The following is a 26,585-nucleotide window of genomic DNA, read 5'->3' on the forward strand; positions in this document are numbered from 1 at the left end:
ATCCCCTTTCCAATTTTGAAGGAATTATCATCCGCCGGATGATAATACAATTTTGTGTGTGTGTGTGTGTGTCGTTTTTTTTTTTCTTTTTTGGCATTGTGCTGCACATCTGAAAAACTAAATAAAAACTAAATGCCGTCATCCGTACTGCGGAAAAAGCGAGGTGCTCCGATGAGTCGCACATGAAAAGATGTATACGCACATTTGTGTTTTGCATTATGCGAGAGAGAGTACAAATATAGTGAAGAGTTTCGCTGGAGTCGGCAGAGAGAGAGAGTAAGAGGGGACGGGAAGAAATCTTGTCAAAAAATGCACAAGTGCACATCACGTCGAGGAAATCCCTTCTCCTGTAAAGTAGCCAGGGAAAAGTGGGATAGAGAGAGAGAGAGAAAAGAATTGATAATATTCCCTCCGTTATACGCGATGTTGTCTATCTGCTCACTACTACCCTGTGTGTGTGTGTGTATGTATAAGTCTCGTGAGAACTCAACCGGCTTGAAAGTCTGCTTCTTTTTTGGTTCACTCTCTTATACTTTGCTCTCCAATAAGAGTCTTTCCATTCTTATTCCTTATAGATTTTTGTTTCTTCTTCTTCTCTTTCCACTTTTGCCCCTTCCCCCCATCTCTCTTTACCCCCCTGATGGATTTTTATGTACAACGTGAGTCGAGAGAGAGAGTTAAGCGAAGAAGAAAAGAAAAGTCTATAAGAGATCAGCCAGAGAGAGTAAAACTACAATAGTTAGAAAGATAGAAAGAGAGAGAATATAAGAAAGTAGGAGGAGTCTTTGGAGGCAATTCAACATGATTGGAGACCCCAATCCAAATGTTTCGGGGTTCCCTCCTTTTCCCGATCTGTTTTTTTCCATCCTCCGGGGCTGCTGGTTCTTATGCCAGTTGTTACCATCATTGCGTTAGATCTGCTGGGGGCTGCCAGGACGAAAAGAGATGGGGGATATCCATCCGGAAGAGGGGGGTCGACCCGGCCGCCTGCCATGGATCTAGTCCACGGCGCATCGCAAACGACGTCCGGTTTCACGACGAATGTCAGTACAGCGTCACAGGAAAGCCGAAGAAGAAGAAAACAAAAGAGTCTAGCACAGCAAACTAGACCCCATCAGTGCTCCTCCTCCTCCTACGTATATATAGCGCGTCCACAGCACAAACTGTAATGACACCACAGGCTCTGCTCGCCACTGTCCCTCATCCGATCCTCCTCCGAGTACGGATCAGCCGATTGAATAAGCCCCCGACCGACATTAATCCGGTTATTACTTCTTTATTTTTTGGGAGTGTGTGATGCACACAAAGAAACACGTCTGGTCTGTATTTGTGTGTGTGTCTACAACTAATCCCATTGATACTTTGGGTTATTGTTATTGTAATGGGGAGAAGGGGGGTTGCGATCCGCGGGTGATGGAACTTTGCCCGATAGCCGGACCATGGACTGTGCCATCTGATGGAGCACAATGAACGGAGAGGTCAGCAGCAGTCAATGGGCTGGTGGCGTTTGGCTTTGAATTAGCATCACTAGCGTTCAATGTCGCAAAGGAGATGAGAGACGGAAGCCCCCCCCCCCCCCTCCCTATTGTCCCTTTAATGGTCAACGCCAAAAAGGATCGCCCGTGAGGAGCGCGCCAGGATCGAGGACGATATGATAAGACCCCCTCATTGTTCTTCTTCTTCTTCTCTTGTTACAGAAAAGCAAAGGGCTTGGTTTTGTTTTTACAGAGAGAGAGAGAGTAACTCGACTTGATCTCGTGTGCTGGACATTGTGAGCTGGACCTTGCTGGGCTGTGTCAATCGGGGAAATAAAAAAATATTTAGTTTCGTCGGCCATTGTGGTCTCGTAATTTTCTCCCTTTTCTCTTTTATAAAACGAAAGCGATAACGAGAGATAAGACTCTCGACCGACTTTGCAGGCAGGCAGGCAGGCAGACAGGGGGGTTAAAGGGAAACTAAGGGTCTTAATACTGTTGTGTAGAGAAAAGGATTGATGGAAGGATGCGGAATGAAAAGGAAAATAAATAGATGATAGCATCAGCATTCCGTATGATGGGCGCCAAAAGGAGGAGAAGAAGAAGACGAAGGGATCTCTGATCTTGTTGGTAACAAACGTGGAGGAGGAAAGAAAGAAAAGAAAGATAGACGCGAAGGTTGGCGATCGGGAGACATTGAACGATGATGTCGTCTTCCTCCTCCTCTTCTTCTTCTTCTTTTCACGGCGTGTCGTCGACGCGCCGTGGTTCTTCTTCTTTTTCTTCTTCTTCTTCTTCATTGTTCTTTTTTAGACGTCGAAGCTGTACGTACAATCCCTGGCCGACAGACCCCAGTTGATCAGCAGGGTCTACACGTGTGGAATTGAATCATTTCGCTTCGTTTTATTCTTCGCATCCCTCTTTTACCTGGGAGCCTGGACAATTTAGTGACGGACGTGGGGGGATATTCCCGGTGAAATGAATTGGAATTCCGTCAGGTGATTTATGTTATTATAAGGAAACGGGCACACAATCCATCCATGCGAATGCGCCGAGTCTGTCCCGAAACTTTTTTTTCGTTCGTTTCCCATCGATTTTTTGACAGTTTGATTGCCACTCCCGAAAGGGGGGGCTGTAAAAAAGTGGTGTAGAGATTGGATGGATGGAGCTTGGTGGCGGCTCCCGGTTGAATTGTGATTATAATCACACAATGGACGACCTCCCTGCCCCAATCTGTCGTTGTATTTTTATTGCGGGAACTCGCCGATTAATTCAATCAAGGTGCCCAAACGACCGGAACTTTTTCTGATCAGCTAATACCAGAAAAGGGAAAAAAAAAGCCGAGAAGAAAACTTTTCTGTCTTCTTCTTTTTCTACTTTTTTCTTGTGTTGGTTTTCCTGGAAATAAAAACGGCACAAACAAAACAGAAAACGACAGGGGGGAAAAAATCGTCAAACAGATGATGGAGGAACATGGGAGAATAATAAGACAACCCCACAAAGATCACACGTCACGTCGTTCGCAAAGGCCGGGTTGCGTCCTCTATGAATAAAGATGATATCAAACACATTCACGTTCGCTCCTATTTTTATTTCCTATTTTAGTTGCGGGGGGTGGTCTATCCACCCCCGTCCATCCCGACGCGGTTTGCCCATTGACAGAACTGCGCTCCCATCACGCTTGCGGTTTTCCTTCCTGACAGGTTCATTTCTTTTCTTATTTCTCTCTTTCACTTTACACAGATCTTTCTTTTTGTCTGTGTTGTATTGTGTTTCTTTTACCAGCTGTAAAACCTTTTTTTCTTACCGCCGACGTCGTCGTCGTGTGTCGTCTGAAGCGAAAAAAGCAAAAACATTTGGGGGAGTTTTCGGTTTATTAGCGAGTTACGTGACAATTTTTACTTGGATCTTGTCCGTCCAGGATAAGCTTGATGAAACTCGTTGAGACAAACATTTTGATATGATAATAATGATCTGTCCAGCGGATCTTGAGCGCTGGCAATCAAACCGCATTTATTGTTTTTGCGGTTTGATTTTAGGGAAGAGGGTGATTTTGTTTGATTTTGGCGGGTGTTGGAAGGCGGGAAAGGGCGATTTTTAATATCGATATCTTATACGGTGTTAATTAGAATATTTGCGTCGTCTGCTTTTCATTTGTTTCACATCACACTTCACTTCACAGCCTCACAGCATTAGAAAAAGAAAAAAGAGACAAAGTTTCAGATACATTTTCCTTTTATCATAGAAAACTGAAAGGATCACTGGTTTGATGGAAACGTATACGGGGCTGCAAAAGAAATAGGCAAATAGCAGAACAAAATAAAAATGTGGTCGTCTTGTCTCCATGCTCTCCACTCCATGCGGTTTCTCAGGTAAAGAAAACTAAGAATACAAATGAAATGATTTTGGGAGCTTATACAAAAGAATTAAACCTGTTCTAAATGTTGGTGCCCGACTACAGTTTCTAGCATCTATCATGTATGCAATGACAGTTTGTTTGCTCTATGTGTAACCTTTATACTTTTGTGCAGATTTCAGGCCTGAGCCAGCCATCGTAACCACAAGATGTGCAAGTTTGATACTGACCGACTGATCATCAACAACAATCTCAGCATCATCAATTGGGTAAATTTTTGTTTCCTTTATTAACCTGTGTCCTGCCATATATTTTAATCGTGCCTGAAACTTGCCTAAATGGGTATTACACGTAAACCTTAAGTAATCCTGTTTATTATCAATAAGGGATAACCCACTGTCTTCTTTCTAACTTTTCCTTCTACTTGTTGTCTCTGCAACATTTTTTTCGTAACCCATTTCTTCTTTTTTGTTTTGATAAACAGCAACCAGTTTGATTGGGAAAACTCTGTCCTTGTGTACACCCATGTGCAAGTGTGTGTATATGCACGATGACCCCCCCTTTTCCTATCCTGCCTGGCGTCCACTTGACTGAGGATGGAGCACTTGTGGATCCCTGGCTGTGGATTTCCCAGTCTTAAAAGGTAGGACAAATTGCATATCTTTTCTTACTTTTTTCACTATTTGGAGGCGTTGCTTACAAAAAGTTACGGAGTACGATTATTCCCGAGTTAGGCCTTTGACTGGAACAGTTCTCTCTCCGTTTCTGTTCTCTCAATCAGGGAAACTTAATTAAATTTGCAGAGCGACTGCACATCAGGCTTGTTTTATACCTCACAACTTTGTCTGCCAGTAAACAATCAAATTCCAAAAATTGTTGGATTTTAAACACTTAAAACAATGTGCGAAAAAGTCTATAAAATTGTATGTCCAAGAGGGACCTGCCGCCACACAGAATCACCGGGTTCTATCTCATCTCTCGTAACCTAACAGAATTGCCTCGTCATGATGAAAGAAAAAAGAAATCCTCTTCTTTATTTTTTCTCTCCTCCTCCTGTGTCTTGTACACACTACTACGTCTAGCAATGCCAGATAGATATATTTTGTTCTATTCTTTTTATTTTTTCGTTCTGGCCTTTTATGTGTGTGTATACCTTTTCCCCTCTCTCTCTCTCCTTTGGTTGCCATGTACTACGGCCATTAGTAAGTAGTCGTGCTAGCACTGGCTCTTGTGTGTACATTAGTCGAGAGACTCGTCGAAAGAAGAAGAAGAAGAAAAGTGTTTGGAATCTCGACGTGTGTTCCTTACAACAGGCCCAACTCAACCAAAAACGGCTGATGGCCGGACGCTTTAACGATCCGCGTTTACAACAAAGTTGGAAATTCCGTTCACGTTTTTGTTTAAAATCTTTTTCTGCCCACCGACGAGGTGTTTGGAAATGTTTAGAGTTTGCATAGGACGGACGGACGGACTTTTCGCGGATACGAATTTATTCCATTTTTCTGCGTATAGCCGGTCGTTCGGTTTTCCGTTGTTGTCGCGTGCGCTTCGGAAGAAAAGCCAACCAGACGGACGGCCTATGCATAACGTAGTACAAGGGGCCCTGTGAATTAGCATCCAGTCGGGATGATTATCCTCTCTCTCTTTTCTCCCCATAAGAAGAGAACAGATGGAACACCCAACCGATTCTTTTAACCTTTTCGGTTCCAAGTTTTTCCTATTTTTCTTTTCTTGTTTTACGTCTTTCAAGGCTCTTTTTTTGATGGATTGCCTCACATTTCTTCGTGCTCGCTTGCGGAACTCTCCTCCTCCTCCTCCGCCGGATGTTTTGACTATTCGAATCATTAAAAGAAAATTTTCTTTTCGAGTATCGGTCGGACGCCCATCTTTTTATTTCAAAAAGGGAATTACGGTCATGTCTTGTAGTAGATCCCGGCGTCGGACACGGAAACATTCCGCGACGTCCCCGACGCTGCCTTGTGCTGCCTCCCCTCCTGGTTCACATGTTTTCTCCGAACCCTCCGATGGAAGGAATAAGAATAAGAAGCGGCTAAAAGGAATGATGGTGGAAGAACGCTATGGGGGGGGGGAGGGTATAGGGGGTAGACCTGGCGATATTACATTCCGGACATTTTCTGTCCGGCCATTAAGGACTATGTCATCTCATGACACTGGGACGCAGCTGTGCCTGTGAGGCAGCACAGCACAGCTCCGTCGTCTGTTTTTCATTTTTTTCCTCTTTTTCTATCCTCCCAGCGTTTTCTGTTTAAAAGCTGTTGCGATTATTACATTTCTTTCACTTTCATTCTCTGAGACGGGCATGCCCGTCTCTTTTTTTTTTCACGCCCAGCCGAGATGTGAGTGTAGGAACTCACGGGAGTGACTAGAAACACCGGTAATAGTACCATCATTCGCGGTATTATATGATCCGCCAAATATTCATTTCTCCCAGCTGGCCCTGGATTTTATATTTTTTCCCCCGACTGTACATATATGAGTTGGAAATGTGCTGAACAATGGCCAGGCATTGTATAGTACAGTAGTATTTCTTTTATTCCTTTTTTTGCCACCAGTAGACCAGCCCACAGGCAAACACACGGGGCTATTCTATTCTGTCGCTATTCTCACATTTGTCACCCTGGCTGGACTCGGGTAGCGGACGTACGTAAAACATCCATTGTATGCTAATTCCGTCCGACGGAATATTGAATAAGAAAAATAAAAAAATGGGAGAGAGAAGAGCTCGAATCCGACGTCACGACGTATGTACAATGTGTGCAACTTGCTGGCCGATCGATCTGTTCGCACACAGCACACACACATAGAGCCACACAGAGACAGACGTCAGGAGGCGACTGTGATTGCAAATATTTCACGAGTTAATCAATTCGTGCACGACGACAGTTATGTTGACATTCTCTTCATCCGCCAGTTTCCAAATTGAATTTTCTTCTTCTCTCTCCTCGGCGTTTCCGTAATTAAGTAATGCGTACAAAACAAGAAAAATGGGGTAGTGTAATTAAATTTAAAAATATGAAAAAAAGAATGTCGTAATCGTCTATTCTAATATCCCTATTTTGTTTATTTTTTTTTTATTTCTGGGAAGAAACCCGAGACGAATGTGACAATGGCACCGTAAATCACACGGGCCTTGAAACAAATTTGACTTAGTTGCAAACTCAGTGTGTTACATTCAAATGTACATACGTATTTATGTTGGAACCAATCCAGGGTCAGCAGCAGTTCAATTCAATAAGGAACTTTTCTTTCTTTTTTCTTTTCTTATTTTTAAGTTATTATTATTCTTTTTAAATGAAAAGGGAAAATTTATCGAGTCAAAATGTTTTCTTTTCATTTTTTCGTGGAAGAATAAAATAAAAAAGGGGAAAAATAGGCGATGGCTTGTTGTTGTTGCCGTTACACAACTGCTGGGCGAAGGAAGAAAAGGAAGAAAGAGGAAGAGTGTGATACCCGCCCCCAAATTCACCTCCTTCCCCCCTCCGACCATCTCTCCCGTTCCTTCCTCCTCCCCACCCGTACAACAACAACACACACACACACAGACAGACAAAGTTTTCTAGGCAGCCCGTCGCTTGCCACCAGCTCAGTCGCCTTCAGGCCGTCTGGCTGGCAACACGTCCGTTTGGCAGTTTCCAACCGAATTTTTTTCCCGTTCACATCCTCGCCGTTTTGTTTCGGTTTAGCCAGAAAACGAACCCTAAAGGACTCGGGGGGCAACACACAAGTCCCGCGTGAGTGTTTTTTCGTTCACGAAACTCGACAACTGTTTCTGGCGTCCGTGTGGTTGTCGTTTTTTGGTTTGTTTCAAAAACTGTCGGAAGAGAAAAATTTTGTCGAGTCCGTTTTTCTGTCGGCCATTGACACCGAACGCGATCAAGGCCGATTACAACCGACACCGTACAACAAACCACACTGTGCCGGCCAACATTCGACCAAGAGAGAGAAGAAAATAGCCGGCCAGCGTGAAATGTGACTGGTGGCTGACGAAAAAAAAAAACAAAATTTATTTTTTAGTGTCTGTTGAAAAGACGTTTCGTGAAACTGAACGACAAAACCGGCAGAGTATTTTTCAGAAGGAAAAACTGTCGTTGTTGTTGTTGTTGTTGTCGCGGTAAAAAAAGAAATCGAAACGGACAGTTTTTTTTTTCTTCCTGGCCGGCTAGAGAATCCGGCAGCCGCAGTTTTTTTTTTATTCTTCATTTCTTATTTTATTTATTCGTGCGTGACTTGTGTGTTCATTTCGGTTGGGATGTTTTGTGTTGAGCCCGTGCAATGACTTGCGAGGACTGTCGGCTGCAAAGTGTTTTGTCCGTCGGACCGGCCGTCCAGCGCTGACCGAGAAAACAACCCCCCAAACCACCCAAAACTGAAACTAAAAAATAACTAAATTGTCGTGCGTGCGTGTGTGTTCCTCTCGTCTAGAGAGAAGAAGAAGAAAAAATTAAATTTGGTTTTCGGGAATACGAGAAAAACTATCGGAGGAATGAAGATGGCGAGAATTTTAATGGCCATGTCAAATCATCCCGTCACGATTATTGTGGTGGCACTTTTCTGGATTTCCCTCAGCGTCGCCGGCGCAGGTATGTAAATGGCTCCCACTTTCAACTATAAAAATGTCGCGGGATATATTACCCCTACTTTCTCGTTCGACTATTCCACAACCAAATTTTCTAGTACCGAAAAAATTCGACCCTCCTTTTTTCTTTTTTAAATTTCTTCTTCTTCTTCTCCCGCCGAGAAGAGGAGGAGGAAGAGGAGGCCGGCCGGTCTGTCGGTCATGCTTCTTCGTTATTATCAAAGCGTGAGTTCGTGCTTGTTGATGCGCATCAGCTGTGTCTGTGTGTATTTGTTTTTTCTCCCAAAAAACATTTTTATTTTTATATTTTTTTCTTCATTTCCTCCCGATCGAAATCGATTTCAAATTGAACAACAATAGTCCCGGCTATAACCAACTCCCCGTTTTTTTTTTTAAATAAAATAAAAAGGGAACGCGCGCGGTTTTATTTTCTAAATGTCTTCCTCGAGGCTTCAGCTGGGCTGTGTGCTGTGTGCACTCATCATCACCATAAATTTCAAAGCCCCACACACAACACTTGCCCCCAGTCTCAGGATATGCTTACTTCTCTCTCAATAACAATAAGATGCGAAGAAAAGAAAATGGACATGGCCCGGCCCGAGTGCTGCCAACCCCGTCTTACCCCCTTTTTTTGGGTCCTTGTTTTTCGGTACTACTCCATGTTTCCCGCAACAGCACAAGGATTGCGTCTGGTTGTCGGCCTGCTGATAGTTTCTTTCCGCCTACTAGGGCCAGCCAGACAGCCAGTAGCGGTGTAATAACAATTTGATCTCAATAGTACCGTAAGTCCGCAACCCATTTACACCGTCTGCTCTTTGCGTTTTCATTTTCTGCGGATGCATAACAGATCCAGCTATATTCTACGACCCCTCCGGCTTCGACCAGCCTCTCTCTCTCTTTTAGGTATATATAAAAATAACATGTCACGATTGATGTGTGAAATTTTTGGACGTCTCTAAGAGATATGAAAAAAAAAGAGCTGCAGACACTTGTCCGCTTCAACCGCCGCCGGCCCTCGACAACGACAATTGACGTCGTCCATAAATTTTTCCGTTTATTTCTTTTTCTCTTTTGCGCAATGATGAAAGGCAAACTCTTTTCGCTGTGACGTGATAACAATACATCACACAAACTGTCTACTAGTCTACTAGTGGTGCAGTAGTAACACGTACGTACATGTACATGTACATTACATAGACACTACCAGGCTGGCTGCTGGATGGATGGATATAAACTGGATCGACTTTGAGAAATGTTTCCCTTTCGTGACAGCCAACTGCTGGCGAACGGCTTTTGATTTTCTGTTTTGTTTTGTTTCGTTTGTTGTTTTTTTACACAGAAAGAGAGTGGGGGGGGGTAGGCATTTGATTCACGGGCTGATGGTTCTCCTCCGTGTACGGAGCCATTATGTCATAATCCCGCCGAGCGGGGCGGGAGCGCTGGCGGCCGCTACTTCTTAATGCAGACGACTTTGTTTTGTCATTTCTCTCCTCTCTCGCCACTCTCCCCTCTTGCTCTCTCAGTCTCTACATTATGTGACTGCGCGTATTGTTGTTTGATTGATATTAATTCACGCTCGAGCGTCGTCGCCGCCGACGACGTCGGCTGGCGACAAATCAAAAGGAATTATTAAGATCGACCACATTAACCCGCCCATCAAATAATTCATTCGCTATCTGTTCAAATTATATAAGCCCCCCCGCTCTTTCGTTTGATTTACTTATTAATGGAATACGTGTGGGTCCCCTTTTTGATTATCATTTCCTATTGGGCGGCTGTTTGGATGAGGGGAAAACACACGGAAGAAACAAAAAAGGGGGGACAGTCGGTCCCATTTCCGGCAGTCAAAACACACAGACGGACGGATCTCCTTTTTTTTTCATTTGCAGCTTTTACCCTCTTGTTTCCCCTCTAACAAACACAGAGAGAGACCAAAAAGCTGCAGCACACACATACACTCAGCCGGCACAATATAACCGGTCCTGTGTGTAGTAGTGTGTCTAGTACTTGAGTTTTTCTTCTTATTTTTTCTCGTGGGGGTATTTTGTGGGGGGAAGTTTTATTTTTGTTCTCCGCTATATTTAAATACAGAAATAGAAGAAAAATTTGTTTGGAGGGTGCAGCAGCAGCAGCGGAGGAGAAATAGTTTTGTACAAGAAGAAGAAGTCTGAAACTTCCACCCTATTTTCAATGAGGGGGGAGACAAGAAGGGCGCGGTTTCGAGTTACAGAAATATGTCCTCCTCCTGTCCCCCCCACTCACCCCCAACTGTTCATATTGTTGGTAAGAAGAAGTAGAAGAAGAAAAATTTTTTCTGGCGAAAATAAACAGTCAGAAAAGATCTTTTGAAAATTTTTCCAGTCATTTGACGTATTCTCGATTGGGAAAAATTGTTTTTATACTTTCCATTTGTTTGGGGGGCGGCCCTTCTACCCGCTCTGTCGGCATACAAGGTAGGGGGGATTGAACCTTAACTTGGTCACAAGGGTTTATAAGGTTTAGACACAATAAATTGCATTAGCTCAGAAGTAAAACAAGTGACTCTGCTGCGTCTCCTCTTGTCTGTACACTGTAGAACATGTGTGCCGGGATAGAGAGCGTCCGTCTTATTTTTGCCATCAGAGAGAGCCTTCAGCGAAAAGTCTACAAAGACAATAGACAAACCAAACAACATTTAAATATCTCTCTCTCTTTCTCTCCCACTGTCTTGTGATTCTCTCTCTCCCCCTGGGAAACTGTTTGGATCCATCAGAAGGAGACCAGAGTGAGTCTGGAAAATAAAACAAAACAAGCTTCGATACATATAGAAATGCACAGAGAGAACGGTCTGGATAACATGGCGTTGTTATTTCTTGACAACTCTCTTTCTCTCTCTTTTCGCCATCGTATGAAATCGAGTCGACAATTCTTGGACATCAATTCCATCTCCGTCATCCGGCAAAATCTGATCAGCTTTTCTTTTTCTTCTCGACAGCTTCGTTCCGCTTGTTTTTTCGGTTTGAATTTCTTGGTTGGAGGAGGAAAAAAAGGACGGAGCTGATTTTCTGACGTGCTCATCGACGTACCTCATCTGGGCTCATTTCCCCCTACCACTGAACTGTGTGGGTAGGAGAGAGAGAGACAAAACAACGGGGCTACTATCGAATCTATTTACGGCCCTTAAATGTTGCTAGGGCTATAACCGTTATTGCCTGATTGATTTTACGACATTCTGTGCATTCAAATGATCTTGCATATGACCGGGTATGATTTGACTTCCCATCTGTCCCTCCCTTTTCGGAACGAGAAAGCTCAAAACACATGCGCAATCTACCGATGGGAGATGACAAGCTAATTGGTCGATGGATAGGTTGTCCTATCCGTCCGTCGAGCTGTGAATCGGTGTCATAACCATCAACTGAATCAGTTTGTTTTTTTGGTTTAAAAAAGTTATTCCTTTTGCCTTTATTTTTTGGAGAAAGAATTCCCGACCAAAGGGGCGGCTCTCTCCTTTATCACGAGGAGAGAAAGACGAAACGGCCCAAAAAGTCCAGCACGAGTTTGTTTTTTCTTTCTTCCTCGTAGCTGGTTCAATCTATTGCCGCCCGGAGGAGGAGGAGCGATACGAAAGATCGTCTATAAAGGAGGCCCGAGTAATTGTGTAGCTGGAAATAGACACTGCCACGACGGACTCTCTCTCTTGTCTACTCTGTGTCCGTCCGTCTCTCTCTGTATATTCCATCCCGAAATCAATTGAATCTAATCCGATTATTAGGCGAACGCCCAGCACCTCCCGACGACGGATGGAAAAAAACAAATCTCTTGTCCCGCTAACATTGTGATATAGAAACTCTGGGGCTATATAAAAGAAACAAATGAAAAAGGACAAATGTCCTTATTTAGTAAACAATCGAAGAAAATGAAAATACAAGTGAGAGTTTCTTCTTTAAGATGGACGAGACGGGCCAAAACAAAAAAGCTCGTAAATCTCTCGACAACTCTCGTTCAGTTATATATATTTTCTCTTTTGTTTCGAAGAGGGGGGGGGGGGTTTCGATAGTTATTATTATTACCGTCTCTCTTTTTCTCTCTCGCTCCTCCCAGCAGCGTCCGTCTTGTTATCGGCGCGTGTTCCCGAACGCGCCGTCGATCCTTTTCCTTGTTGTATCCGCTCGAATCTGTGGACCGATCGTTGATGTCTGTTGAATCGCTCACTCGATCAAAAACTAAAAAAGGGCAGCCCCACAGACTTTTTTGGCCGCCGTTGGGGGGGAAATTCGACGGGTTATTCAATTCGTCTTCGTCCACCACCAGCTCAGCATCACGGACTTTTTAATTACCATTTTTCCTTATACACTGTAGACGAGGAGAGGAGAGGCTAATCTTTTCGATATCTGTTGATTCACTCAATTTGATTTGATTGTGATCGTCCGAGACGCTACGTCATCCATCATGGATGAACACGAAATTCTTTTTCTTTTTTTGGGGGAGGAAAAACTTTTTTTTTTTTTTCTTTTGTTGTTTTGTTTCTTTTATAAAAAGAAAAAAGGAAAGAAAGAAAAAAAGGGTTGAACAAATAAAAAGAAGAGCTCAAAGTTTATTTGTTGAATGGGAAAAATGGTAAAATTTCCCTGCGTCCAAAAAAAATTTGAATTTATGAATTATAGGTGACTCGCTCGGGTCATGGGGATTTTCGAGACGTTGAACCTGCATTATTACAAGCAATTGGAATGTATTAAATTTGACTGTCTTATTATATTTATACTCGATAAGAGAAGAAGAAGAAGGAGAGGATTTTAATGGCCGTCATCGAGGATGTGAGGAACGATGGGGAAGAAATCGCGGTGGTGCAATCTCAAAACAGCCACAGCCACACACGCGCGCTCATTTTTCTTCTTGTATTTTATCTCTGGGAAAAGCAAATACCGAAAAAAGAACTCTCGACCCTTTTTAGAAGAGAGAAAGAAAGAAAAAAACAACACAAGACGGCAAGAATGTATTTATATATCATATAATGAAAGAAATGTTAAAACCCGTAAAAGACCGGAGAACACGACTGCCTGCGTGTTGTAGGGGCTCAACGGCCCCGCCAGTTTCGAGTTCGTGGGGGGGTTATGAATCACGATTATGACCGACGCACCGTCGCTCGGGTAAAAAAAAAAAAACTGCTCCAGGGGGAAAGAAGAAACTAAAAGAAATATAATCAAAAAAGAAGAGCCCTCATCTTTTTTTTTTCTTTTTTAACCTGCCGGTCATCGTTTACACGATGGCTACTGGCCGTACTACAATCAACGGTCGTCTAACCTATTCAGCGGCCTTTTTTTTTTCCAATGCGTTTTTGCCGTTTTGTGTGTGTGCGTTAGATCATCTTAAAGTTATTATAACTTATCTATTCGACGTCGATTAGACAATCAAGGCACGCACCAGACGGCCGCCGGCCCCATCTATACACATTTGAAATGTGAAGCGGGAGGTTATAGACTGCGGGACTAGTTGATTCAACGGCCAGTTCTCAGTCGGAAACGCTCGACTGCTCCTTTTCGCTCCTCTAGGGGGTTTCGCTTCATTGAGATTTTTTTTCCCTTTTTTTATTTTCAAATGGGTTTCCAGTGTCACAAAAAACCGAAAAGAAGAGAAAAGAAAAAAAAGGGAGAATTTAAAAAAAGCCAAGAGTGTTGTATATAAATAACTTGGTGAAGCGACGCCACATAGCGAGTCCCGTGTCTCCGGCTGCCAAAGGCTGGCCCACCACAAAACAACCGAAAGAAAAAAGCCAAACGCTCACCCACATTTGTGATGCCTTTGCCCCAGCGTGAACCAACACACACACAGCACAGCACAGCACAGTACAACGCACGTGTGTCGCAGAGTCACCGGGAAAATGACGGGAGAGAAAAAAGAAAGAAAGAAAGAAACGGGACGACGATATGCATCAGCATTCAAAAGGGGAGAAAAAGGGTTGCTGTTTGAAAAGTGAGGGGAGGAAATGGGGTTGGAATGTTTAATAGCCGCAACACACACACACGGAGCAGAGAGCGCGGTGCAGTCCAGCACCACAAACAGCTCGACGTGTTTATTCACGCTAACGATGTGAATCGCAGAGTAGAGTGCAACACGCTCTCGCTCGTCTCTATACATGTGAATGCCACAGTGGATATGGCCGAGAGAGAAGGGAAAATAAAATAACGTGCGGGATGCAGCAAACCAGCGCACACGGTCACCTCGCAACCGAAGCCGTTCCAGTCGGCGTGACTCGGTTTCCGCCCGTCTCTCTCCCCCCCCCCCCCCAGTCTCTCCTCTCAGCTGATGGGCCTTTGTTGGCTGGTTTTTTCTATTTTTTAGTAGACCGTGCCCGGCGTGAATCGACGACTCTTAGTCAGGCTTTTTTTTTTTTTAATTTCCTTTTTTTTTTCTTTTCCAAATGGCAATAAAAATCCCGACGCTCAGTTGTTGTTTTTTGGGGTTTTTAAGTTTGTTTTTCCTCCCCTCGTTCGTGTTCGAGTACGTGGAAACTTTTATTTTATTTTTTTATTTTTCAAGCGATGGGGGGAAAGTAATAGATTTCTTATTTCCGTTGGTTGGTTGGTGGTGGAATAAGTTCCTTTTTTACGGATATATGTACAGCAGCCGACTGGTTGCAGCAGCCTATGAATGCAATTTATAACTGTTGTTGTTGTTGCTCTGTCGTGTTTTTTTTTTTTTTTGGTGTTGGTCGGATTCTTCCGCGCAGTTCCGGCTCTGCTAATGTGCCTAGTCGTCACTCAATTACCGAACTAGCTGAATTTCTTTTTGGGCTGGATTCGGCATTCCGCGCGTTGAGAGTGTCATAGTCTAGTTGTTGTTGTTGTGTGGTGGTGGTGATGTTGCATGTGTACGTTTTTATGGTTGTTGTTTTTTCCCCCAACTTCTTTGTCGTCTCTTTTATTCGTCGTAGAAATTTTCTTTTTTCCCGGCCGTTTTTGTCTTTTTTTTACTAGCCTCCCAAAAATGCCATTAGGAGCTACTACTATAGCTGCTTTTCTCTGAAATGGACAAAAACTCTTTGCCATACTTGGCTGATCTTAAACTTGAAGCCCAGTTTAACGTCACTACACTTTTTGTTTTTTCACTGGATGATTTTTCGTAACACCTGGAATAAGTCGATAGATTCGGTTAATAAAAGCGGATGTGTTGTTGTTGGAATGATTTGTTCCAAAATGGTTCTGGGCGGGCGACTATATATACTCTATATATGTGTCCGTGTTGGTCAGCCGGGCTCGTTTCAATTCAATCATGACGCCAGCAACAGCGGCACGTTCGAGTCGATGGTCCGTTGTGAGCGACTTCCGAGCCCTCCATTTCCGGGACAATCTAATGGGCAGACGCAGAGGAGACACACACACACACAAAAAGAGTCCCAGACTGCTAGGATCCCGCCACTGTTGTGCGTGTGCGTAGCTAGTACGCCCGTCTGGGGAAGTGAGAGAAGAGGTGCAAGTCTCTTTCCATCTAACAGTCGACTTCATTTCCGCACCCAATTGGAAAAAAAAATAACAAAAATAAATAAATAAATGAGAGAAGAAACTTTCTCTTCCGGGCCAGCAACAGAGAAAGAAACCTTAGATCCAATACGCTCTCGACCCCGTTTTCCCTCTTAAATAAAAATTTTTTAAAAATAGAAAGAAAGAAAGATGATTAATTTGATTTCTTTTGGAAAAACGACGGTTGGGTTTGGGTCGTTAAAAGAAATACGGTGGCCCAAGATAAATCGATTTCGCTCATCATCGCAGTCGTTAATTGGGTTGATGCAACCACGACCACCACCACCACACGTTGTATATTAACAGGGGGGTAGTGCAGAAAAAGCCAAACTATAAGGGTCGTAGAAGAAAATAAAAAAAGAAAACGGGGAGTGAGCTTCTAACGAGCGAAAGGCTTCCATCGCCAACGAGTCAAACCTCATCGTCAGTTCACTTTGTAACTTGCCATGTCCTATGTGTTACGTGTTGTGTATAGACACGCAGACGTTAGAGAAAACTCTCTCTCTCTCTCTCTTTCTGTTGTATATATACAAGATCCAGTATATTTAGAAGGGAGAGAAACGTTTTCCTTCGCCGGTTGGTTGCACACCCAGACGGCGGGGCGCTAATGGCTTTTTCGCGGCTAATTCAAAACTTTGGGGGGAAATGTATTTCTCTGACACTAGCGTTTTATTATAGACACACACATTTCCTATAGTTGTTGCTTGATTTTGAATATCCTGAAAAGCTTCTAAGACGTTTCGGTCTTGTGGAAATCCAAAGCGGCTTTTATAAAGTTTTTTGAATTTCCTGGAAATCGGCGCCATTTCTGAACGCACACGCATGCAAAACACGGAGAAACACTAATACTTGTGTAGACATATGTATAAGAACTTTTTCCTGCTTCTCTCGACTAAGCTGCGACTTTTCGACGGCGAATATCGGTCGAGTTGATTCTACAATTTGTTCTAGACATTGGACGATGTGTGTGTGTGGTCTTGTGTCGTCGAGCTACTTATTGACTTTGTTTGCTTTTTTATTTTAGCCTCTCCGTTTAGATTTTAAAAAAATGAACCCTTTTATTTTTATTTTTCCCCTTTTTTGCACGCTTTTCGTTTGATCGTGGACGAATGATTTCTGCAATCATCACGCGTGATTGACATTTTTTGTTTGAAAATTTCGCTCGTTTTTCTTCTTTTTCTCCGAATTAGAAATGTCGGTGTTTCGCCAAGCGAGTCGCAGATGAAAGCGGAAATGTTGTCTTTTGGAATGCCATTGACAAGCCAGAGACTTTTTTTTTTCATGCCAGAGTGAGTGGCCCAAGAGGAACTGCTGCTGCTGGGCTAGTGCGTGAAGGGTGGAGAGTGGAGAGTGGAGAAGGGGATGTCAAGGATTTTCTCCTTCAACTTGAAAAACTTTAGCGTCCTCCTGCTGTTGCTGGCGTGCGCGCTTGAGAGTTTTCTTCTTCTTCTTGTGTGAGGGAGATGAGGGCGAACAAGTCGGTTAAGAAGCTGAGCTGCTGGTCGTCGGGCGACGGAGGATCCAGCCCCCAATGCGCCGGACCCTTTGCCGAGACGGTGAAAGATGGCTCAACCAGATGGCCATATTGAGAATATTTATTTTTAGAGGGAAGAAGACGGCGGCGGAGAAATGAAACTGGTGTGAAGAGAGAGAGAGAGACTCCTTCGATTTAGCCTTCATCTCTTTCTCTGTGTGTGGATGTATATGTGTACAGATGGACGTGCCTTTTTTTACGACTTTTTTCCCCCAAAAAAATTGTTTTTTTTTATTCGATTTATTTCTTCTTGCTCTTCATCATCATCAACAGTTTCGCTGGCCACCAGCTATTGGCGCAGCTGGGAATAGTCGAGCTCTTATTTGACTTGGCTTTTCTGTCAACAAAGGCTCGTCGGCCAAAGATAATTCTGCAACCTCAAATAATTCATTTTTCCTCTTTTTGCACTTTTTTTAAACTCCATCTGGTGTGTGTGTGTGTGTGGCTGGCCCGTTGCGGTTGGACATATTGGGCGATTGAATTAATCGGCGATTCGATTACGGCCATTATTTCCCCCCCATCCCGTCGCATCGATGTACATAAGATGCGTAATAATGATAATACTAATAATAATTCACCACCATCCACATATTTTGGCACAAGTGCCACATATCGATTAGTCCAGCAGGAGCAGCAGCAGCAGTTTCGTGTGACAAAACGAGATCCTATATATCCCTGCCCGGTCCTCCCTTTAGACGCCCATCTCCGCCGTGTCCGCTCACCAAACGGGCACGGAGAAAGAGATTCCCTTCTCTTTCCTTTTAGCATGTGACTTTTCCGATGTCTCTGCGTCACCACACACTCACACACACACAGACCGGATTTTCCTTCTCCTTGTTGTCCTTTTGGATGGGGGATGGGGATGCAAATGCGTCCGCCCATCTTTCGGCACCGGCGCGTGCCAAGATAAAAAAAAAAAAGGCCGGGCAAACAAAAGGAGAGACGGTGGCGGCGTCGGAGGGGTCGAGAGTTGCCGAGTTTGAGGGGGCGAAACCCGCCAAAACCGACGGCCCGATGAGAATCTACACAAGGAAGAAAAAAAGGAGCTGAGCCCCTTTGGCAGATTATCACGCTGCTCCGCCGAGAAATCCTGGCCGACCCACACACGTCGGCGGGCGGCCTGGTTCGGCCCGACAATTGTTCCGTCGGCTCAAAATGCCGGATCGCCAAACCCCAAAAACCGGACGGTGCGGAAAAGAGAAAAAATGAAAAGACGTCAGCTCTTCTTCTTCTTCTTCTTCGGTTGGCCAAATATCGACGGAATAAAAAAGAAAAAAAACGACGTCAAAAGGAAATCAATCGAAATTGTCGCCCCCCTTTTTCTCTCTCTTCTGTCTTGTGATTCATTTTGCTGTGATGACCCAACGCGAACGAACGAACGTCACATGGCGCGGACGTGATGGCTCCCCCCTCCTCACCCCATATAACTGCATTGCGAAAAGAAGCGGATGGATAGCTCCTCCGCCGCCACCGCCCGGGCTTTCATCTTCCACAGTTTCGGAACGTGTCGACTCTCCTCCCAGTATTTAACGTGAAAGAAACAAAAAAAAAAGATTTTCTCTTCTTCTCTCTTTTTTTATTTCGTTTTGTTTCTTTCGTTCGCAACGGAGGAAATCGAATTTCTTCATCCGAGAAAACTGGGGAATATCGCGCTGATGCGCATCGTCTGTCTTTGCTGGATAGATCCAATAGTCTGCGAGAAAGGAGTGAGAGAGATGCAACCGTCCGTCCGTCCGATGATTCCGCTACAGCGACGAAACTCGTCGGGACCCGAGTGTCTTTTCACGTTTACAATTCGGAAAGAGTCGCAGCCCGGACGGGCGGGCGGGAAAAAAGGAGAAAAAAAGGGGGAAATAATCCATCGGAAGCGATGACGCGGATATGAATATAAGGAGGAGGAGGCGGGTGTGGGCAACACAAGGGGTGGTGGGGGCTGGTTTTTGATCTGCGTTCCCCATTCGATATTAAAGGTCCGGATGAGTCGGCCATTGTTGACGCCGAAAGAATTTTGTATCGCCGTTGTTATGGCAACCGAATTTGGAAATAAATTTCTCCCCTTTTCATTCCGTCATTTTTCAACAGTCAGCAAAATTTGTCATTTCATCTTTTGTCATCATCTATTTATGACGTACCCAGCGGCTATGAATTAAACACTGACTTTGATCCGGCCGGAATTAGACTACGTTGTGAAAAAAAAAAAAAATTTAAAAGTTGAATGGTGTCCATTCAGCAGATTGCTTGATCATAACGGTGAATTGTACTCGAATCTAATTTTTGTTTTCATTTGATTTCGTTTGATTGCAGCGTCTTTTTACGGATCGAGTTACATCGCTCTGCCGCTGCAGGAGGCCCGCTCGACGACGGATCTGAGCTTCCGGTTCCGGACGTCGAGGCCGGACGCTCTTCTTTTCCTGGCGGCCGGACGGACCGACTATTGCCTGGTGGTGCTGCAGGCGGCGGCCCTCAAGGTGCGCATCAACCTGGGAGCCGGCGAAGCGGAGGTGGCCACCCCGCGCGGCCTCCGCCTCGACGACTTGGCCTGGCACGACGTGCGCATCCACCGCAAAGACGCCGATTTCACGCTGACTGTCGACGGCCTTCACTCATCCAAGTAACAACAACAAAAATAAAATCATATGACATAATCGACCGTGACAGATTTTTTATTTCTTCACCTCATCTTCTCTCCGCACATCCTCCCGAATTCAACTTGTACCAACAATCCGCGCCTTTATTATTTATTCATCCCGTCTCTCGGGCAACACATCCATCTGTCCCACCACCCACCTCCCACCACCCTTTTTCCATCTCCGCTTCGAGGATGGAACACCCTCTGTGTATACATTCAATTACACGATATGCCCGTTGAAGCCGCGTCAGTCGATTATAGCCTATTGAAATGGCATCCGACAGCGGCGAGAAAGGCTCGTTAGATTGCATTACACCCAACACGTCTCTGCCCGTCTTGCCTGTCCTGCCCGTCCTTTCCTCTTCCTCTTCCTCCTACACACGCACAGATATTCAGTTATTCACACTGTTGAACCGTTTGCCATTGCCTATTGGGTTGAGGGCCGGGCGGAAGGGACTCTGCGAGCTTTTGAATTTGATTTGCCCGTCTGTGTGTGTGTTTATGGATGTACTAGACGCGTTAGAACTGCCCACGTTCATCTATCTCATTTCACATCACCCAACTCCCACGCTGATAGAAATTCAAACCGGCCCGTTTAGATTTCCGCTCCAACGAGCCAACCGACGGCGGCCATGCAGTCTCTATCTAATAATAATAATCACGTGCGTTTCTATCTTTCAGGTTGAAATTGCCTGGCCGTTTCTACGAGCTCAACATTCACTACGGACTCTTCGTCGGCGGACTCGGTGACTTTCGCGAAATTTTTCTCGGACTCTGGGACAACTTCCGCGGATGTCTCAACGACCTCCAGTACAACGGCGTCGACGTTTTGACCAAAGTCAAAGATCGCGACAAGACCATCGCCGGCAGCGCATCATCCACCTCGACGGCTGTCGTCCAGGTAAACAACAACCTTCCCTATTATTTTATCTGCGCATAAAAGAATTATTATATCGATGCCCTTTCCCGACTGGGGGGCGATTAGAGAGTAGACGGTAGTCGTCGTCGTCGAGATGCGCTTGTCTGTGTGTGTGTACTTTTCAAGCTTGAACAAACAGGCGTGCATCAGCAGGATGAATTGCCCACACGATTTGAGGCCCGGCTCCCAGCTCTGCGTGTGTCTGATATGCTGGAAATGTGTGTGTGGGGGTTTAACCATGGAAACCCCCCCTCAGCTTCTCTCGTTTCCAGTCGCCGGACATACATAGAAGCACGCGCTCCCCAATCGTCAATTTCCAAATAAGATTTCTCCCATTCAAAAACAGGAAAAGGAAAAAATTTCCCAAATGATAATAATAATAACGTCACAAGATGTGGAGGATGTTTCAACGGGTTGGTGAATCTTTCACGGTAGCGGTCGTTATATTTTCCCAGCGCAGCTTCTAGACGTTAGACGGTCGGTTAATGGGCAGCCCAGACGGATCGTTTTTTTTAGAGAAAAAGAAAATAAATTCGTGAGGGGTTTCAAAAAAATCAATTTTTTATTTTCTTGTTGGTCCTACACTTTTTCGATTTCTCAGTTAAAGAAGAAAAACTGGGAGGAGTGAAAAGAAGAAGAAGAAAAAGTGAGTTTATCTTCACGTTATATATACACACGCTGGGGGTAGGGCTAGGCTGCTGCTATCAACTGTCTGGCGGATGTTGTTCAGCTGTGACTCGATTACCCTCCCTGACTACGCTTGGACCAGCCCAGCGGAGAAATCTCTTCTTGGCAATGCTTATAAATAGATCTGCCTAGTAGTCTCTACTCTCTCTCTCTCTTTCTCTCCTTCCCGAACGAGATTTTTCCCGTCGTTTTTCCCGCAGAGCTCTCTCTCTCTATAGGCCGGCACGCTGTGAGTACTACTTTGACTTCTTCTGTGTGTCGGTCCGGCTCCGATAATTGAAGAAGACATTTCAGTTCAATATATTCGGCCGAGCGTAGTAGAGAAGCGGACAGCACAGTCCAATGTGCAATTCCTCCACACAGCTGCCCACCATTTTGATGTGCGTATAGTATTCCGAGCTCTGGACGCTCTGCCAAACCGGAAGAAAAAGAAAAAAATGGGGAATTGCAAAATACCATCTGTATAATATACTATACAAGATAGAAAGGGAAAAATATATGTTTATGATTACGATTATGATTATTATCTACAACTTATCCCCCCGTAGCGGAGTTTATAGAATGGCGAGTTGATGAAGCGCAAAAAGGGCGTTCGGGAAATCTTATCTTTTCGTCCTCCCATCTTTTTCCCGGGTTCCCGGCATGTCGTAGATTTAACATATCCGTAAAATGTCGAGATGTCGATTGGATGTATATCCCCCGTCTTGTTGCATCACCTTATTTTCGGTTATAAAATCCCCCAGAAGAGGAGGAAGGCAAGAAATCTTCTTTATTTATTCAATGGGGTTTCTTATTTTTCGTGTCGTGATATTTCGTGGAATCTCTCAACTCTGAACTTCCTCCTTCGAGTTCTGTATCTTGACGATGTACTCAACACACGGCAGGGGGGTAGACACAACCATAACCATAACAATTCCCCAATTTCGTTCGTTCCATCCGTTTGTTGCCGTTCCTTCTATATCCCCTTGCGTCGTTGTAAAGCGAAAAAATAGAAATCGATAAAGTTCGTTAAAAAGATGACGATGAAAACTAGACTCTGAGAGGGTAGATTCTAACCTGGAACCCCATTGGTCCCACCATATTTATGGCAGTTGTAGGAAGGAAGGAAGGAAATAAAGATGAGAATAAAAACACAGTGGGAAGATGAGCCAGTCTCCCCCATGTTGTATCGTCTTGGAATCGACTCGATAGTGAAATTGTACATGTAATATTTTTGGGGAGGAAATTCTAGTAGACCTAGCTAGCCTGGCTCTGCGTATCTCGTCTCACAGAATCCTCCGTTGCCTCCCGTCGTGACCCGGGCCGATGGGCTATATTTTGACAACGCATATAGCCTTAATAATAAACACTAGTCGGCCCGACAACTAACCGAGTACATCTCTCCTATCCCAGTCACAAACATATGTATATAGGCCTTTGCTTCCTTTGCGATTGTGTTGATTCTATTCCGTAGCTCAGAGTAACTCATTTCCCCCTATATCCATTTCCTATTCATATACCTTCGCCCATGTTTTTCAATGGTCGTCAACGAACTTTTTTTATTCCCGAGCTGCTCCGGAGCTCCAACGACATCCCGGAGCAACTGTGAAGGCAATATATATCAACACACGGCCGTTTTGATATGTATATATATATATAGCGACTGACAACATAGCAGAGTTGGTAATAACTCTGTTGTTTTGTCTCTTTGCTCAACTCGATTTCCTCGTTTGACTTTTGGCGCGGCTTTATTTGAACTCTATAGATATATCGGTGTGCGGGATTGTTTTTCTCCCGTTTGTTTTCCCTCACCCATGGATCCTTATTTTTGCTGGGGTTGCGTCTCTCTCTCTCTCTTCTGCCAGACTGTATTACACGTCAACACATCCATCCAGTCGCGAAAGCGGAGGCCGCTCTATATAAAAGCTGTAGTATAGACACAAAGGAGTTTGAAAAGACACCCGTGTGTGTCTAGCAAGGAGCAGCTAATCCTGGCGTCTTTTCTCTCCTTTACGGCGCGCACCTTGACAACCTTCTGTCTCTTCTCCTTCTTCTTTCTAGCTGCTGGGGCTAGGAGAAACAAATATACACAAGAGCCGGATGCGAGTGGTGGTGGTGGTGGTGGGAGGGTTTGGTAAGTCCAATGGCTGCCGAAGATGGGTGTTCAAATTGGACTCTCGTCTTTCGTCGTTTGACTTTTTTTTTGGGGTTGCTGTTACACATTTTCCCGGAGCCGGAGAGCAAGACAACCGGGTTTCTTCATTACAGAGATGGAAAGACGAGAATGGCGAAATCACTCGAGATTGGCGGACCAAAAAAAAAACAGCAACAGAGTTGAGTGCTGCCCTGCTGTAGGGAAAAACAAATAAGGAAGCCAAAAGCCAGCGGAGCAACGACAACAGCACACAGACGAAATGAAGCGGATTCCATATCCAATTACCTGGCTGCTCTCCTCTTCTTTCGCGATCGCCGCCTTGGCTTTCACGTTGTGCTCCAAAGTCAAAGGGATAGCCGAGCTCACAAGAAAAGAGCACACACACACAATGACTCGATAGATAGATAGATAGATAAGAGCTGTTTGTGTGTGTTGCTCTGCTTTGTCGTCGTCTACATTACAACCCCGGCGCCGTACTGTATATGTTGGACGCGATACACAATTACACGTCGTCCTCTCACGGTCGGGTTGTCGGTTAAGAGACTCGTCTGATACTCTAAACTCTCTCGCTTCCTTGTGCGCTAATAGATGGACGAGTTGTTTGGGATCTACAAGAGTCTGGGCCGATCTAATATAGATCTATACAACCGTTCCAGTTCCTAAAATTACCCCCAGCCGTGAAAGGAACTCTCTAGAACAAGGGGGAAATGGCGAATTTGCTCTCGAATGTACCTCACCTAGAAATGGCGAGGCCCAAAACAGTTTGCCTATCCACCGCCCCATTGTCTGACTGGACTACTGCCCGTACGCACAATGGGAATCGGTTGTCTGAAATTCTGAATGGCCTTTTGTCTCTTCTTACTACACATCAAAGACTTTAGAGAGATGTGCTAGATTGCGCAAGTAGTTGGATAATAATCAATCCTCATTACGGTGAGGGCGTGGGTGGGAGAGAGAAAAAAAGGAGGGGGGTTTCCGCCCGCTTCTAGGCTGCTGCTGTTGCTGGCCTTTTTATTTTGCTGACGAAGCTGTGCAACCTTAGACGCCGAACACGTGTGAACACACAGCGCTCAACAACAACACAGCAGAGGCCAGCACTCCGAGCTCTCCTTTGCTCGCTCACTATGTCAAGTGGAAGGGATTAATTACTTCCATGTACATACGTAGCGAGCTGCTCTAATACGACGGTTGCTCTTTCTGCTGAGGCTGCCTTATTAGACGAGTTTGTGCTCCTCCGTCTCCCAATAGTCCCTGATTCCTACTCCCGTCTCTACGGTGTGTCCAGCGTCCGGCACACGCAAGTTGATGGGCGCCTCCAGCGGTCACACAATCCAATTCGGAGATCCAGTCTGATGATATGCTGATGCGACGGCCATTCCCTCAAGAGAAAACGCGGGCCGGCCAATAAATAAGACTCGGGGTCTGTCTTTCTCTGTCTGTAGACACACACACAGATGTGCATCATGTTAGCTCCTGATGCTGGACAGTAAATAGGAGGTAAATAACAGTGAGTATCCCGACTAGTTACTAGAGTGTCGTCGCCGTGTAGACTCTCTGACTGGACGGGGGCCGGGAGCGATTCGACTCGTGTTTAGACAAATATACAACAACAAACTGGATACTTGGATAGACGGGAATGGATGTGACTCGGTCTTTGTACACATGTATATACTATCGATTTCCGTCTGTACATTTTTCAGGCCTAGAGCTCGGGACATGCATCTGGGGATTTGGAAGCTGATCCGGCGGACGGAATAAGAGGGGAGTAGAGAGATCTTTGTGTGTACGTCTACAATGGGAAAAGCAAAGGTCTTCTTCTTCTTGGTGTGTAGATAACAATCTAGAAATGTCTAATTGAAGCTGTCGTCGTTGTTGACGGCCTTATTTAAACTATTCGCACGTATGCACACACACACAGCACACACACATCTACAGACGGCCTGTTGCAATTTGAATAGTTCCGCACCGGGAAGCAACGAAATTGAGGCCGTCCTGTCTATAGTTACTTTTTCCAGGAAGAAAAGCTGTTGAGGTCGACGACGACACGACAGTCTCTTGTAAAACAGCGTTCCAAACCAAACCAGGCAAGAGCAGGGTATTAGTGTGTGCTGTATTACACCTTTATTGCTTTCTCCTTTTTCTCTCTCTCTCTTGTGTCGAGTGTGTGTGTGTGTGTGTGCGCTCGTATGATTGATTTATCTCGACAGCTACACAGTTGTGAAGCCGTTAGCCAATTTGGTTTGACTTGTATTTCGGCCACTCGGTCCATTTTCGTCCAGCTCTTACAACAAACGAAAGGGAGGGAGAGAACCCGAGACAGGATTTTTATTGGAACTTGGGCCCGGGATTATGTAAGCACATAAAAAGCTACAAAATATAAATAAATCCCCGTTCAAGATCTTTTCCCCCCAACGGTGCGCCAGAGAGAGAGAGAGCGATGCCTATGACAAATAGCCCATGAAACAGCTGTAACCGCTTACATTATTAAGCATGGCAACAGCAGACAGGTTTATTATCGCGTCCGTCTCTCCTTTTGAGTTTTCGAAAAAAAAAAAAAAGAAAAAAAAATCTCGGCCGTGTAGCCAAAACAATTCGGCTGGAACCGAGGCCCGTGTGTGTGTGTGTGGGGCTTTATGTATTCACAACACATGGAACACACGACACACGTCGGCTGACTCAAAACGTCGTAAAGACTCGACAACTTGAACCTGATACTACTTTTTTTGTGATTAGAATATAAACCCAGGGGCCCTGG

General features: G+C 44.7%; 1 protein-coding gene across 3 annotated transcripts in view; it reads left to right on the forward strand.

Moving 5' to 3' along the window:
- Positions 1 to 7,426: 7,426 nt before the first annotated feature.
- Positions 7,427 to 26,585, forward strand: part of LOC124195955 (chondroitin sulfate proteoglycan 4-like) — a 30,681-nt gene continuing 11,522 nt past the window's right edge. For all 3 annotated transcript variants that reach the window (XR_006875501.1, XM_046590661.1, XM_046590662.1), the window contains exons 1-3: positions 7,427 to 8,432; positions 19,766 to 20,072; positions 20,772 to 20,991. Coding sequence is in view for 2 of the 3 variants with exons in the window: in XM_046590661.1 (XP_046446617.1) it covers positions 8,336 to 8,432; positions 19,766 to 20,072; positions 20,772 to 20,991 (624 nt within the window). In the remaining variant the exon portion in view is untranslated. The remainder of the gene's footprint in view (positions 8,433 to 19,765; positions 20,073 to 20,771; positions 20,992 to 26,585) is intronic.

The sequence above is a fragment of the Daphnia pulex genome, chromosome 6 (assembly GCF_021134715.1).
Source record: "Daphnia pulex isolate KAP4 chromosome 6, ASM2113471v1".
Classification (NCBI taxonomy): Eukaryota; Metazoa; Arthropoda; class Branchiopoda; order Diplostraca; family Daphniidae; genus Daphnia; species Daphnia pulex.